Consider the following 16,428-nt stretch of genomic DNA (forward strand, 5'->3'; position numbering starts at 1 on the left):
TATACACATGCCAAGAGCAGCAGGTGTCATCTTGAACAGTAAATATTTGTTAAGCATATCTTTGTATTGTTTTTGGACAAAAGAAATGTGAAATTAAAGTTTTAATATGGGTGGTGGTTATATAGGTCTATACAATTCTCCAAAAACATTGAAGCTTATCTGTGCATTTAATTGTATGTAAATTGCACCACTAAATAACACCTTGGGCATCACTGCAGTAAACAATATATTAAATTTTGTCTAGATAATTGGGAGATTAAAGTGGCATTTTAGCATGTTACCTTAGTTATTATAAATGCATGGAATGTCAGAAGATTGAGGAAGCTATCAGAGCAGTACATGAATGAGAGGGCAAGGCTTTAGGTGAGGAAGCAGAGTAGGACCACAGAAAAATACAGGAGGAGAGAATGGTGAGGACACAGGCAAGGAGGAATCACATGGGCAACACACGAAGAGTCAGAGGAATTTGGAGATTGGAATCTGCATAGTCAGAAAAATGGTGGTATTATCAGCAAAAACTCAGTTCATGGTTTTTATACTTGTTTCAGGTTTAAATAAAGGTATGGGCATTTCATACACCGTAATGTGGTGGTTCTCAAACTTTAGAGATTTTCAGAGGTGCATATTTCTGACCTTGCTTTTCAGGGATTCTCATTCAACAAAACAGGATGGGATCTTAGCTTTTCCCATGCAAGTGGACCAAGATCTACATTCTCAGAAGCACTGCCATAAAAATGCATCAGGAAAATAACCCAGGAAAATCTTTGTAGTATCTTCCTAAATTGAGAAATTGGATACTAATGGAGTAACTTTGATTTTTTTGAAAGACAAGTAAAAGCAGATTTGAAGTTTTATGTTCTTTGGTGGGGGATGGATTACAGAGTTTTTGGCACTATTTTAGAACAGAAAAGAAGAGTGTATTATTCGTTAGAAATAGCTCAACAAAGAGATTGCAAAGAGGATGGATAGACCTGAAGAGATCTGGAAGACATGAGAGTAGGACAAGGGGAGTTTACTGTTTTCAGTTAGAACGATCAAAGATGCACATGAAAAGTGGGACAGCTATAAGGCAAAATGATAAATTTAAAACTAACAGTAGAGAATGGCAAGAAATTAGAGGCAATATCTATCATCTGGGTGCCAACCTAGGAATAATGTGATAACAAAAAGAAATGTGCTTTGAAGGCATAGATAAAAATATGGTTGAAATTTTTGACAAAATTTTAGTTATATAACCAGGGCAGCAGGTGAATTGAATATCAAGAGAATGGAATTTTAATACAGTTAACCCCAAGATTAAAATCAAGACAAAAACTAAATGGAGAAAACTCAGAGCTTTGGAGAGATTTTGAAAAAAAAGGACCTTTTTAAAATAATTTTTATTTACATTTATAATGGGAAAAGAGCCATCTCCTCATTATTGTTGTTGTTGTCATTTTAATGTGAGTAGAGCTGACACAGGCTGTTGCATTAGTTTCAGGTGTACAACACAGTGATCTGACATGTCTGCACGTCACCGTCCTGCACTCACAAGTGTCACTACCATCTGTTCTGTTCTATCGCTATTACCGTGTCATTGACCGTGTTCCTTATGCTCTGATTTTTATTCCCATGGCTTACTCATTCCATCACTGAAGGCTGTAGTTCCCTTCCCCTTCACCCATTTTGTCCATCCCCTACCCACCTTCCCTCAGGTAACCATCAGTTCTCTGTATTTATAGGTCTGATTGTGATTTGAGTTTGTTTCACTCATTTATTTTTAGATTCCACTTGTGAGTGGAATCATATGGTATTTGTCTTTCTCAGCCTGATTTACTTATCATAAGACCCTCTAAGTTCATCCATGTTGCCTCAAATGGCACGAACTCATCCCTTTTTATGGCTGTGAAATATTCCATTATATGTATGCGTACGTATGTGTATATAAATAATATATACCTTAATTCTTCATCTATTGATGGACACTTAGTTTGCTTCCCTGTCTTGGCTATGTCTTGGCTATTGTAAATGATGCTGAAATAAACACACAGGTGCGTATATCTTTTCGAGGTCCTATTTTCCTTTTCCCTGATTAAATACTCTCATGTGGTAGCTCCATTTTTAATTTTTTGAGGAATCTCCACACTGTTTTCCACAGTGTTTACACCAGTGTGCGTTGCCACCAACAATGCACAAGGGTTCCTTTTTCTCCACATCCTCACCAACACTTGTTGTTTCTTGTGTTTTTCATTTTAGCCATTACTTTATGTGTGAGGTCATATATCATGGTGGTTTTGATTTGCATTTCCCTAGTGATGAGTGATATTGAGCATCTTTTCATGTGTCTGGTGGCCATCTCGATGTGTTCTTTGAAGAAACGTTTGTTCATGTCTTCTGCCCATTTTTAATTGGATTATTTGTGTTTGTTGCTATTGAGTTTTATAAGTTCTTTATATATTTTGGATACTAATCCTTGATCAGATATGTCATTTGCAAATATCCTCTCACAGTCAGTAGGCTGCCTTTTTGTTTTGTTGATTGTTTGCTTTGCTGTGTAGAAACTTTTTATTTTGATGTAATCCCAACAGTTTATTTTTGCTTTTCTTTCCTGGGCCTTAGGAGACATATGTAAGAAAAATGTTGTGATGGCTAATTCCAGAGAAATTATTGCTATGTTCTCTTCAGAACTTTTATGGGTTCAGGACACATGTGTAGATCTTTAATCCAATTTGAGGTTTTTTGTGTGTAATGTGTTAGAAAGTCACCCAGTTTCATTCTTTTACATGTAGTTGTCCAGTTTTCCCAGTACCATTATTGAAAAGACTTTCTCTTTCCCATTGCATATTCTTCCCTGTTTTGTCAAAGATTAATTGATCTTATAAATTGTGAGTTTATTGCTGGACTCTCTATTCTGTTCTGTTTATCTATGTGTCTGTTTTTTTGCCAGTACTGTACTGTGTTCATTACTACAGTTTTTTTGTGATATATCTTGAAATCTGGAATTTTGATAACCTCCAGCTTTGTTTTTCTCAGGACTGGTTTGATCACTTAGGGTCTTCTATGGTTCCATACAGATTTGAGTATTATTTGTTCTAGTTTTGTAAAAAATGTTGTTGGGGTTTTGATGTGGATTGCATTGAATCTGTAGATTGCTTTGGGTGATATGGACATTTTGACAATATTACTTCTTCCAAACCATGAGCATGGATGATCTTTTCATTTGTTTGTATCATCTTTAATTCCTTCCTTCCTTGTTTTTCTTCCTTCCTTCCTTGTTTTTTCTCCCTTCCTTCCTTCCTTCCTTCCTTCCTTCCTTCCTTGCTTCCTTCCAAAAGAAATTGAAGATGTGAAACCTATAACGTGAAATTTTATGGTTTTCAGAGTACAAGTCTTTCACCTCTTTGGTTAAGTGTATTCCTGCATATTTTATTATTTTTGATCTGATTGTAAGGTTTTCTTTTAAATTTTCTCTTTCTGCAACTTTGTTATTACTGTATAGAAATGCTACAGATCTCTGAGTATTGATTTTGAATCCCGCCACTTTACTAAATATGCTTATTACTTCTAGTAGTGTTTTTGGTGGAGTCCTAAGGTTTTATGTGTATAGTATGCCATATGCAAATAGTGACAGTTTAATTTCTTTACTGACATGGATGCTTCTTATTTCTTTTTCTTGTTTAATTGCTGTGACTAAGGCTTCCTGTACTATATTGAATAAAAGTGGTGAGAGTGGACATCCTTGTCTTACTCCTGACCTTAGAGGGAAAGCTGTCAGTTTTTCACCATTGAGTATGATGTGAGCTGTGGGTTTTTCTTATATGGCCTGTATTATGTTAGGTATGTTCCCTCTAACCCCATTTTATTGAGAGTTTTTGTCATGAATGGATCTCAACTCTTGTCAAATTCTTTTTCTGCATCTACTGAGATAATCATGATTTTATCCTTCATTTTGTTGGTGTGTTGTATGATGTTGATTGATTTATGAATATTGAACCATCCTTGCATCCCAGGAATAAACCCAACCAAATCATGGTGAATGATCTTTTCAATGTACTATTGTATGTGATTTGCAAATATTTTGTTGGAGATTTTTATATCTGTGTTCATTAGGGATATTAGCCTGTAGTTATCTTTTTTTGTGGTCTCTTTAATTTTTGGTGCTGGGTAATACTGGCCTCATAGAATGTATTTGGAAGATTTTCTCCCTCTTCTGTTTTTGGAATAGTTTGAGAAGAATAGGTATTAACTCTTCTTTAAATGCCTTTTAGAATTAATTTGTTATTCTGTTTAGTCCTGGACTTCTATTTTTTGGTAGTCTTTGATTACTAACTCAATTTTGTTACTTGTAATCTGTCCAGATTTTATATCAGCCTGGTTCAATTTTGGAAGATTATATGTTTCTAGGAATTTATCCATTTCTTCTCGGTGGTCCAGTTTGTTGGCATGTAGTTTTTCCTAGTATTCTATCATAAGCCTTTGTATTTCTGTGGTGTCAATGATCATTTGTGTGTGTGTGTGTGTGTGTGTGTGTGTGTGTGTGTGTGTGTCCTTTCTATGTATTTCTTGATGAGTTTGGCTAAAGTTTTGTCAATTTTGTTTATCTGTCGAAAGAACAAGCTCCTGGTTCCATAGATTGTTCTATTGTTTTATTGGTTTCTACTCATTTATTTCTGCTCTGATGTTTACTATTTACTTTATAGTCATCTTGGGCTTTGTTTATTTTTTCCAGTTTCTCTAGGCATAAGGTTAGATGTTTATTTGTATTTTTTATTATTTCTTGAAGTAGGCCCATGTTGCTGTAAACTTCTCTCCTACAACTGCTTTCATTGCATCTCAGAAATTTGGGACCATTGAGTTTTCATTTTCATTTGCTTCCATGTATTTTTTTTTTATTCATGGACTGCTTCATTGACCCATTGGCTGTTTAGTATCATGTTGTTTAGTCTGCACATGTTCATGTTTTTTTTCCAATTTTTTTTATGATTTATTTCTAGTTTTATAACATTGTGCTTAGAAAAGATGCATGATGTGATTTCAAGCTTCTTAAATTTATTGAGATTTATCTTATGACCTAATGTGTGATCTGTTCTGGATAATGTTCCTTCTTTGTGCATTTGAAAAGAATGTGCATTCTGTTGTTTCTGGATAGAATGTTCTGTTTACATCTGTTATGTCAATCTGGTCCATTGTATCATTAAAAGACATTGTTTTCTTGATTTTCTGTCTGGATGATCTATGCATTAATGTAAGTGAAGTGTTAGAATTCCCTACTATCATTTTATTACTATCAAATTATCTCTTAATGTCCATTAATATCTGCTTTATGTATTTAAATGTTCCAGTGTTGAGTGTGTAGATATTTACAATTGTATTTTTTTCTCGAATTGATCCCTTTATAATTAAGTAGTGTCCTTATTTGTCTTTTATGACAGTCTTTCTTTTAAAGTCTATTTTGTTTGATATAAGTATTACTATCCTGGATTTTTTCCACTTCCATATTTGCATGGTGAATATTTTTCTGTCTCCTCACTTTCAGGCTGTATTTATCTAGGTCTGAGGTCTGTCTCTTGTTGTCAGAATATAGATGGATCTTGTTTGTTTGTGTTATCCATTCTGTCACCCTGTGTCTTTTGATTTTTGAATGGAACATTTAGACAATTTACATTTAAAGTAATTATTAATAGGTATGTACTTATCAACAGTTAAAAAATTTGTTTTCTGGTTTTTGTTTTGTTTTGTTTTTTGTTTTTGTTTTTTAGTTTGTAATTCTTCTTTGTTCCTTTCTTCCCTTGCTCTTTTTGCGGTCAGTGAATATCTGTAGTGATTCTTTGCCTTTCTCTTTATTTTTTGTTTTCTATACAGGTTTGGGGTTTGTGGTTTCAGTGAGGTTCATATGTAACATCCTAAGTAAATAGCAGTACGTATTAGTTTGGTCATTGAAGTTCAAACATTCTGAAAAGAAAATAAAAAAAAAAGAAAAGAGAAAAAATCATCTTTCTTTTTCCCCTTCTATTTTTTTTTACTCCATTCTCTGCATGTTATATATATGTTCTCATATTTTAAATCTTTTTATTCACATTGTTTAATGTCTAATTGTGGTCATATCTTTTCCACTTAAATGACTGGTCTTAACATTTTGTATTAGGCTGATTTAGTGGTGATAAACTCCTGTATAATTTATTTGTCTAGGAAACTCTATCTCTCTTTCAAATCTGAATGATAATCTTGTTGGGTAAAGTATGCTTAGTTGTAGGTTTTTGTTTTTTGTTTTTTGTTTTTCTTTCTTTCTTTCAGCACTCTGAATATATCATGCCACTGCTTTCTGGCTTACAAACTTTCTACTAAAAACTCAGCTAATAACCTTATAGGTTTTCCCTTCTAGGTAATTTTTTGTTTCTCTCTCACTGTTTTTAAGATTCTCTCTTTATTGTTTACCTTTGACATTTTATTATGTGCTATTGTGTAGAGTTCCTTGGGTTCATCTTGTTTGGAATTCTCTGTGCTTCTTGGACTTAGATGTCTATTTCCCTCCCTAGGTTATGGAGTTTTTTCAATTATTATTCAAATAAAGATTCTACACCTTTCTCTTGTTCTTCTTTTTCTGGGATCCCTGTAATATAAATGTTTGTTTACTTTGTGTTGTCCAAGAGGTCTCTTAATCTGTCCTCATTTAAAAAAACAAAAAAACAAAAAACTCTTTTCTCTTTTTGTTGTTTTGCTTGTGTGCTTTTCATTACCCTGTCTTCCAGATGGCTGACACATTCTTCTGCATCCTCTCATCTACTATTGATTCCCTATAGTGTGTGTGTGTGTGTGTGTGTGTGTGTGTGTGTGTGTGTTTGTGTGTGTGTGTGTTATTTTAGACATTGTATTCTTCAACTCTGATTACTTCATTTTAATATTTTCTGTCTCTTTACTGAAGATCTCACTGAGTTCTTCCATTCTTTTCTGCACCCCAGTGAGTTTCATTATGATCATTACTTGAAATTCTTTATCAGGTATATTGCTTATCTCTGTTTCATTTAGGTTTTTTTGTTTGTTTTTGCTTTTGTTTTATTTTGTTTTAGTTTTTTCTTGTTATTTTTTTTTGAAGCATATTATTCTGTCTCTTCGTTTTGTTTGACTTTCTGTTTGTGTTTCTACGGATTGGGAAAAAGTTAATTGTCCTAAAGTTGAACAACTGGTCTTGTGTACAGTGTTCCCTATCCAGACCATGTATGCTTGGTGAATTTTAATGGTTGTTTGGAGCTGTGGCTATAAATGCTAGTTACACTTTTAAACCATGGCTTTTTACAAAAAGAATAAATGGGAAGAAAAGATAATAAGAAAAGAAAAGAAAAAATTAAAAATGAGGAAAAAAGAAGAAAAAAGAGAAGGAAGAAGAAATAAAAAAAATATTAAAACCAAAATAAAGCAAGACAATTTTAAAAAGTAAAAACAAAAAGTAAAAAAAAAAACATATAATAATAATACAATAAATATTAAACAACAAACAAAACCCACAAACCACAGCTTGTTTTCTGTGTTCAGCACTACAGGGTGCCTGGTGTCGATTTATGGACACTAGGCACCCTGAGGACTCAAGCTCACTGTTGAGCTAAATTCTGCTCCTGTCTGGGTTTTATTTTTTTTTTTAATTTTTTTTTTCAACGTTTATTTATTTTTGGGACAGAGAGAGACAGAGCATGAACGGGGGAGAGGCAGAGAGAGAGGGAGACACAGAATCGGAAACAGGCTCCAGGCTCCGAGCCATCAGCCCAGAGCCCGACGCGGGGCTCGAACTCACGGACCGCGAGATCGTGACCTGGCTGAAGTCGGCCGCCTAACCGACTGCGCCACCCAGGCGCCCCCTGTCTGGGTTTTAAATTGAGGGGGAAAGAATTTTTCTTCAGTTCCCTGACTCTCTTACACCAGCGTTTTTTTGTTCTGTGTCCCAGCATGCAAGGAGCTGGTGTGGGCTTGCAAATCCTAGGCTTGCTGCAGTTGCCAACTTTCTGTGACAGTCTGACTTTCCAGTTATGGCATCAACACCCAGTAATTATGGCATCTGAACCCTTCACATATAGCTTCCAGACCCTGTTCTGGTCTGGGCTTCTAAGGGGGAGGGGGAGAGAGCATTTTCAGAGCTCCCTTTTAAACCCTGGCTTTGTTTTCTGTGCCCCAGTATGACCAGGATTGTTGTGAGCTTGTAGACCCTGGGTTCACTGAAGTCACAAGCTCACTGAGATGACTGGACCCATCTGTCATGGGGTCTGGACTCTGCTCCTGTTTAGGCTTTTAAGGTGGGGTGGGAATGTGAACCAGGGACTATCATTCTCTAGTCCCTCTGACCTGGACAGCATTCTAGGGTTCCTCTGCTGCTTTCCAGAGTTCTCATGTTGTGTCTTCTACATGCTAGTTGCTCTTTTAAACCACTGCTTTATTTCTGTGCCCAAGGACAGAAGGTTCTGTTCCTGGTCCCTCAGTACTGTCCCTCTCCACTGCCGTTGGCAGCAATGGGGGAGGGGAGTCCCTTCCTTATTGTGTCTCCGTCTCTCTTGCTTTTCTCTTGCTGTTCTTTCTCTATGGTTGTTCAGTCAACCCTCAGTTCTTCTTCAGGAGCAACTGTTCTCTTAATAAGTGTAATTCAGTGTGTTCCATGGAGGATGTGAGTTCAGGGTCTTCCCATATCACCATCTTGAACTGGAACCAAGAAGCAGCTTTTGTAAATGAATTAAGTATAGCTTTGCTAAGTGGAATGAATATCACATCTTCTAAATGAGAAAATTAAGTGAATCTGTAGGGTCCTTGAACTTAGACATGCACTTCTGTCCTTGGAAACATTTTTATACATCAATAATAGCCTGGCTTTTGTAAGATACTCAACATTCAGGGGTCACTTGAAAGTTTTCATTGAAAATCATCTGGATATAAGTTGTATATCATAATTGCTTTTGCTCTACCAAAGGAGAGGTTATAATGTTATTCAGCAGTAACATTTGACTGGGACCGATTATAAATTCCTACATGGCCACGATATAAAAACTTGGGAAATAGGCATAAATTTCCTTAAATTTCCATGGCAATCCAATTTTCTTTGATAAGAATTTAGTTTTTAACAGAGTGATAGAGTTAAGACATCACATTACTATTCATTTCATTGCTGGCAAAATGCTCCCATAACCATCTTAGACTAACAACGCTAACATGAACAATATTATTACTACAGACTCTTTGTTTTGTTTCTGTTTTTATAATTTCAGTTGTTGTAGAGCTACATTACACTGTGAACAAGACATTAAGGTACTGTCTTTGAAAGTTGTCTGGAATGGTCGTTTTCTATTTGTATTTATGTCACCAAATGAATAAACACTTAGATTTTTTTTTTTTACATTGATTTATTTTTGAGAAACAGAGTGAGACAAAACGTGAGCGGGGGAAGGGCAGAGAGAGAAGGAGACACAGAATCTGAAGCAGGTTCCAGGCTCTGAGCAAGCAGTCAGCATAGAGCCTGATGCGGGGCTCGAACTCACAAACTGTGAGATCATGACCTGAGCCGAAGTCGGACGTTCAACCGACTGAGCCACGCAGGTGCCCCAAACACTTAGATTTTTAAATTTAATATTTATTTTTGTGATGTCCTTATATTCAATGTCTTATAATGATATATAATATTCATATGGCTCTAAAATTTAAAAAAAAAAACAGTGGTGTAGCTCGTTTAATCTAGCTTCATTGCCTATTCCCTCAAAACATTCCCTCTTTCTCTCATACATAACACTTTTTTAATGTTATAGTTTATCATTTTTCCTAACACATCCATATATACACATTTATGTGTATATATTTCCTTTTATTTGTATGTGTGTATGCTCCTCTGTCTTAAAAGTTAGTATATATATGCACTTTTCTCCAAGTTGTTTTGTCACTTTCTATAACTAAAGATAATTCTATAGTAATAGGTAAAGAAATTTATCATTAATTTTTACATTTCAATTATTATCTGCTTGAGGATGTATCATCATTTACTCAACTGGACCACTCTTGATGTATATTTAAATGGTGACTACTTATTATGAAAATGCAAAAATTTCCTTGAAGTGGGATTTCTGGGTCAAAAATAGATGCTACTATGACTTTCTTCAATTTTTTAATTGTCGTTAAATATACATAACATACAGTTTCCCATCTTAACCATTTATAGGTATACAGTTTAGTGATATTAATTACATTTAGAAGGATGTGTCTGCAACTCTTTTCATTTTATAAAACTGAAACTTTATACACATTAAACAATAATTCCCTATTCTCTTCTTCCCCATGACCCCCAGAATACACAATTCTACCTATTGTCTCTGTGATTGTGACGAAGTAACTTATATAAGTAGAATCATGTGGTATTTATCTTTTTTATGATGAGCTTATTTCATCTATCATAATGCCCTCAAGGTCTAGCATATGTCAGCCTTTCACTATCCGTTTGTGTCTTGACATCTAAACTGAGTCTGTTGTAGACAACATATAGTTGGATCATGCTTCTTTCTCAATCCATTTGGTCAATCTCTGTCTTTGACTGGAGAGTTTAATTAATTAACATTTAAAGTCATTACTGCTAAGGAGGGACTTCTGTCATTTTGATATTTGTTTTTTTTTTTTCCATAGTCTTAAAGTTTTCTCATTTTCATTTCCTTCAGCACTGTCTTCTTTTGTGTTTAGTTGATTTTTTGTAGTGTTTAAATTGTTTTTTTTTTAATTTTCTTTTGTTTGTATTCTATAACTGTTTTCTTTGTCTTCATCATGTGAATTATATTTAAATCCTAAGGTCATAGCACTCTAAGTTAAATTTATGCCAGCTTACATTTAACAATATATAAAATTCTGGGGCACCTGGGTGACTCAGTCAAGTCTGACTCTTGATTTTGGCTCAGGTCCTGATCCCAGGTACAGGGGATCAAGCCCTGCAGTGGACATTGCACTGAGCATGGAGTCTGCTTGGGACTCTCTCTTCTTCTGCCCCTCTCCCCTGCTCCTGAACTCTCTCTCTCTCTCTAAGAGAAATTTAAAAAAAAAAATACAAAACTCTGCTCTTTTCCAGTTAAATCCTCACCTTTTTAGTCTATTTGTGTAACAAAATTACACGTTTATATATTGTGTGTCTGAAAACATAAAGTAATAATTCTTTTAAATTTCTTAGTCTCTTAAATTATGTAGAAATCACAAATTAGAGTTACAGACTTTGGTACTATAATACCAGCTTTTGTGATTGCCCATACATTGACCTTTGCGAGATCTTTGTTTCCCCCTACTGCTGGACATTATTGCCTGGTGCCTGCCCATTGTAACCTGCAGGATTCCCTTGACACTTCTTGCAGGGCTGGATTAGTAGTAATGAACTCTCTCAGCTTTTATCTTGCAAGTCTTAATTTCTCTGCCACTTTAGAGGACAGTTTTCCCAGGTATAGAATTCTTTTTTGACATTTTTTTTTCTTTTAGTACTATGAATAAATAGGGTCACTGTCTTCTGGCCACCAAAGTTTCTAATAAGAAAGAGGCTGATAATCTTATTGAGGATCCTTTGTATGTGAGGAGTAATTTCTCTCTAGCTGTTTTCAAGATTCTCTTCTTGTCTTTGTCTTTTGTGTTTGATTATGAAGTGAGTTGGTGTGATTCTCTTTAAATTTATCTTAATAAATTTCATTGAGCTCTTTGGATGTATATCTGTATCTCTATCTTTCATCAGACTTTGGCAGTTTTCAGCCATTATTTTTTCAAACATTCTTTTTCTTTTCTCCTTCTGAGACTCCCACAATGTGTATGTTGGTCTTGTTAATAGTGCCCTGTTGGTCAATTAGGCACTGTTCCCTTTTATTTAATCATGGTTTTTTTTTATTTTTCTGTTACTCAGCATCAATAATTTCCATTGCCCTAGCTTCAAGTTTATTGATTCTTTCTTCTGCCTGCTCAAATTTGCATTTCAACCTCTCTAGTAAACTTTTTATTTCAGTTCTAGAATTTATTATAGTTTCCTGTAGTTTCTTTTCAGGTTATCTGTCTCTTTTCCGTTTTATTAATACATAAGTTTCTTGACTTTCTCTACATCTATTTTTAGTTCTTTGTACATCTTTAAGGCAGCTGTTTTAACATCTTTATCTAGTAACTCATCAATCAGGTGTTTTTCAGGGCCAATCTCTATTCATTTTTTTCCCTTTGAATGGGCCATACTTTTCTGTTTTTATGTATATCCTGTGTCATTGTTATTGTTGCTGTTGTTGTATATACCCTGTGTTGTTGTTGTTGTTGCTGAAAACTGGACATTTGAATCTAATAATGTGGTAATTCTGGAAATCAGAATTTTTCACCTTCCCAGAATTTACTGGTTTTTATTTCTATTTTTGTTTAATTGTGTTTGTGTGTGTGTGTATACATATACATATACATATACATGTACATATACACACATGTATACGTGCGTGTGTGTGTATACATGTATATATGTTTTCTTTATTGTAGTCTGTCTCTGCACTGAGGACTAGTCTGAGGTGTAAACCTAGGGTCTTCTCAAGTAGTTTCTGAGCTATGACTTCCCCTGGGTATGCACATTGACTTGCTAATTTCCCTCCATGTGTAGTTGCTTTTAATGCCTGGCTTCCAAAGGGAAAAAGGGAGAAAAAAGAATAGGGTAAAAAGGTTGCTAGCCCTTTGAATTCCCTGGAAATTTCCTCAGTCTAAGTGGAGTGGCTTACAGCAAGAAGGGTGGGTGTGACAATAGTCACCTGCATCTCTGTGATTAGAAACAGCAGTCACTGATGAGGGCACAGATCTCTGATATTTAGAGGACATGGTCCTTTTTACCCATAATTACTCCCAGCAGCAGTGTGCAAGCTGCTACAGGAATATGAGCCCAGCTCCCTGCCAAGTGGCAGAGGGGTGGGAGATGTGTAACTGCTACTGTGCTAAGAGTTGTAATTGATGGAAATTAATCATATTTTACTGTCCAAACCTTACTCCAGAAGTTGGAACACTGAAATAAACTCTGGAGTTCTAAAATAGCTGTATCAGAAAGATCTTGCCAATTCTTGTTTACATGAAGATAGATTCCTGATATCATCTTCTCAGAATTCCCCAATACTCATATCGTTCTCATATACTATGCCAGATTTTCCATCATAAGTTTGTAACACTCTTTTAATAATACCAGGAATGTCTGGAAGTACATTTTTTCTCACAGGCTCACCAATAGAGTGGAGTGTCCACTTGGGACCATTGCTAATCTAACAAGTAACAAATGGAATTTCATTGTGGTTTTCATTTGAATTTTTCTTCTTGTGTATAAAGGTGAGCATCTTTGTATATGATGAAGAGTCATTTACCTTTCTCTTTCTGTGAACTCTTTTTATTCTCACACAGTGTTTTGTGTTTTGTTTTGTTTTTTTTTTAATGTACAGATGATGTTTTTTCTTTCCTAATTTGTAAATCTACATATGTTAGGGATTTGAACATTTTGCATCTGTTGTTAATTGCAGATATTTTCCCTAGCTTGTCACTTGTGGCTTTACTTTGTTTATTGTGTCTTGCCAAGCCATTTTGTAATGTCATCAAATTTATCTCTTTATTCCCTTATTGCTTCTTGATTTTGAGCCATAGTTAGGAGAGATATGCCCACTCTCACATTATAGTAGAATTCGTCTGTGGTTTCATCTATTACTAGCACTTGTATTGTTTTATTGTTTATTATATATGAATATCCTCTCCATTTGAGATTTACGCTAGTATAAAGAATGGATGCAATTTGATCATTTTCTGTATGGCTCTTCTATTTGATAAATGATAGTATTCAAAAATCCATTTTCCCCTACTGTTTGGAGATGATTCCTTTATCATCTGCTAAATTGTCATGTGCAATTTTGACTATTTCTGGATTTTCAAGTCTATTGTACTGGCAAACTTTTTTATTTCCTCTCACATAATGCCCCAGGAGAGTTTCTCTTGTTGTCTCAGTGTTGAAGCAAAGAAGTAATAGAAATTAACCCATTTTTTGATATGTCTGACTTCTGGCACCCTGGATTTGAATTCAAGCTCTATCTTACATTGTCCCTTTGATCTTGTACACATTATTTAATATCTCAAAGTTCTCAAGTCCTTCTCTGTAAAATGGGAATGATTTACAGACTTATTGATGATAATTTACATAAAGCATTTAGCACAAAGTAGGCCTTAATAATTGGAAGCCATAGTTATTTTATTCTTACAGTTACTGTTTTGCCAAATGCATAATATATTCCATAGTTACATGATATGACTTCTACTGTTTCTTCACTTTGAGACAAAGAATATCATGTTAAACAAAGGAAGATAATGAAATTGAAGAAAATTTCTGCAGGAAGAAATGTGCTTCAATTCACTATAATGCCTGTATTTAAGAAATATCCTCTGTAGGCATTAAGAGTATCATCAATGTATTTTGATTTAATATGATTGATGTAATTGGCTGGATTCTTGCCTTTAGAAAAATATTTTACCAGCTGGAACAGAATATGTTCATTTTAATTTTCAAGCAGCTTGATATTTGGTACAAATTACTAGTCTTTGTTTATTACAAGATATGGTAGAAGACCATGCAGACCATAATTAAGATTTATGTACCATTAAAACACAATTTTATAATTCAAAATTTGCTCTCCCGACACTTAATATCTCTTTTCATGTGATGAAGTTTCAAGTTAATTAAAGAGCTCTCCTAATAAAAGATATTTAGAAAACCATCCAAACAAGAAATATTTTCCATCTTTCTTACTCATAAGCTAATTAATTACATACTACATTTGTGTCTCCTTTCACTAGACTGCATAATTTTGAAACTTAATTTACTAACGAAATTGTGATTTTGTTCCTCGGTTGATGAAGGAAAACAGATATAGCACACACACATATTACCTCTTGTTCTCAATTAATACTGAAATTTCACTGTCTTTCAGGGACTCCGGAGGATTACCCACGATTTTTCCATATGCATCCTAGGACGGCAGAACTTAGCCTCCTGGAGCCCGTAAACAGAGATTTTCACCAGAAATTTGATTTGGTTATTAAGGTAAATTAAATTAATGTTTTATTACCTTGTGTTTCTAAACTGGTAATCAAAGAAACCAATAGCGGCTACTGTAGGCTCTTTTATGTTATAAAACATAAAATTAATCTGGCAGCAGTTAGCGAATGTTTTTGTTAAAAAAATTGAACTGTGGCAGTTCTATTGTGTTGTGTTCTTTTAAAATATCAGTTTATATTATGATGAGATTCAAATACTGAGCATTTTTATATGTAATCAATGTCCTGGTCAAATGTATATAATACTACATAATATAACTTTGTTACACTTCTAGGGTTTAATTTGTCTTGCCAAAAAAACTAATTTTTGATCACAAAACCTTCACTAATGACTATATTTTAAATGTACATGCATTCATATATTTATTTATTTTAATAATGCATTATTTAAAAACTATTGTTGCTCTTTCTAACATAAAAACAAAAGATCTTGCCTTTCCAGAAATTCTTTTAATATATGTCTCGTTATTTTCTTTATTTTGAAAAATGATCCCAGACTGGAAAAATTATCAAAGCGAGGGGAATCCACTTGGCATTACAACAACAGTTTAATAATATTTACTGTATTGTAATAAAATCATTTAAAAGGTACTGTGGAAACCCAGATGATCTGCCAGTTAATTCTGATAGACTTTGCTGGGAAGGTAATATTTGAGCTGGACAGGGAAGGAATAATGGTAATTTATGGAGGGCACTCTAATTAATAGAACAGACACAAGCAAGGACATGGGATAAATCTAAACAATAGGTATTATATGACTTTCTCATATCTACACACAGAGAACCATAACTATAGAAATGAATCCCTAGGATATTTTTTTTTTTTTAATTTAAAAGTGTTAAAAGGAAGTAAGATGGGGAAACTTACTGAGCAAGTACATTGTACAAGTCCATTTTTCATTGAATTAGAGCCACAACCTTAGTCGTATGCTCACTGGTACAAATGTGTAACTAAGCTCAGGTAAGGTGAGTGATTGATTCAGAGTTAACCTCACTAAAAAGCAGCATCTAAGTGAGGGCCATACTCTTTCACTCCACCCAGATGCAGTTGCTTAGGAATGGTTGTGTGGCTTAAATATGTGTCACCGCAACTGCAAACAATCATCCGTAGACAAACAGTTAATGTTAGCTCAAATTAGGATGTATTTTGTGAGCACTGATCCTGTTGTGCATTGCCAGATCCTGAGATTAGTTGGTTGTCTTCTGTCCTTGAAGAACTTGTAGTCTATGAAGGCAAAGAGTTATATAGGCCGATAAATCAAATATAACACATCAGCCTGCTAATATAATAGGAGGACCACTGAAACGTGCTGGAAAAGCACAGAATAGGGAGATATCAATTAATCTGGGGACTCAGAGAAGGTGTTC

The 16,428-nt window shown here is 34.6% G+C and overlaps 1 protein-coding gene across 15 annotated transcripts in view; it reads left to right on the forward strand.

The window, feature by feature from the left end:
* PCDH15 (protocadherin related 15) overlaps window positions 1-16,428 on the forward strand; it is a 1,260,230-nt gene that overhangs the window by 871,862 nt on the left and 371,940 nt on the right. For all 15 annotated transcript variants that reach the window (XR_015241496.1, XM_086679475.1, XM_086679485.1 and 12 more), the window contains one exon: window positions 14,934-15,046. Coding sequence is in view for 14 of the 15 variants with exons in the window: in XM_086679475.1 (XP_086535601.1) it covers window positions 14,934-15,046 (113 nt within the window). In the remaining variant the exon portion in view is untranslated. The remainder of the gene's footprint in view (window positions 1-14,933; window positions 15,047-16,428) is intronic.

Source organism: Puma concolor, chromosome D2 (assembly GCF_028749965.1).
Source record: "Puma concolor isolate L17-30 chromosome D2, mPumCon1.1.hap2, whole genome shotgun sequence".
NCBI lineage: Eukaryota > Metazoa > Chordata > Mammalia > Carnivora > Felidae > Puma > Puma concolor.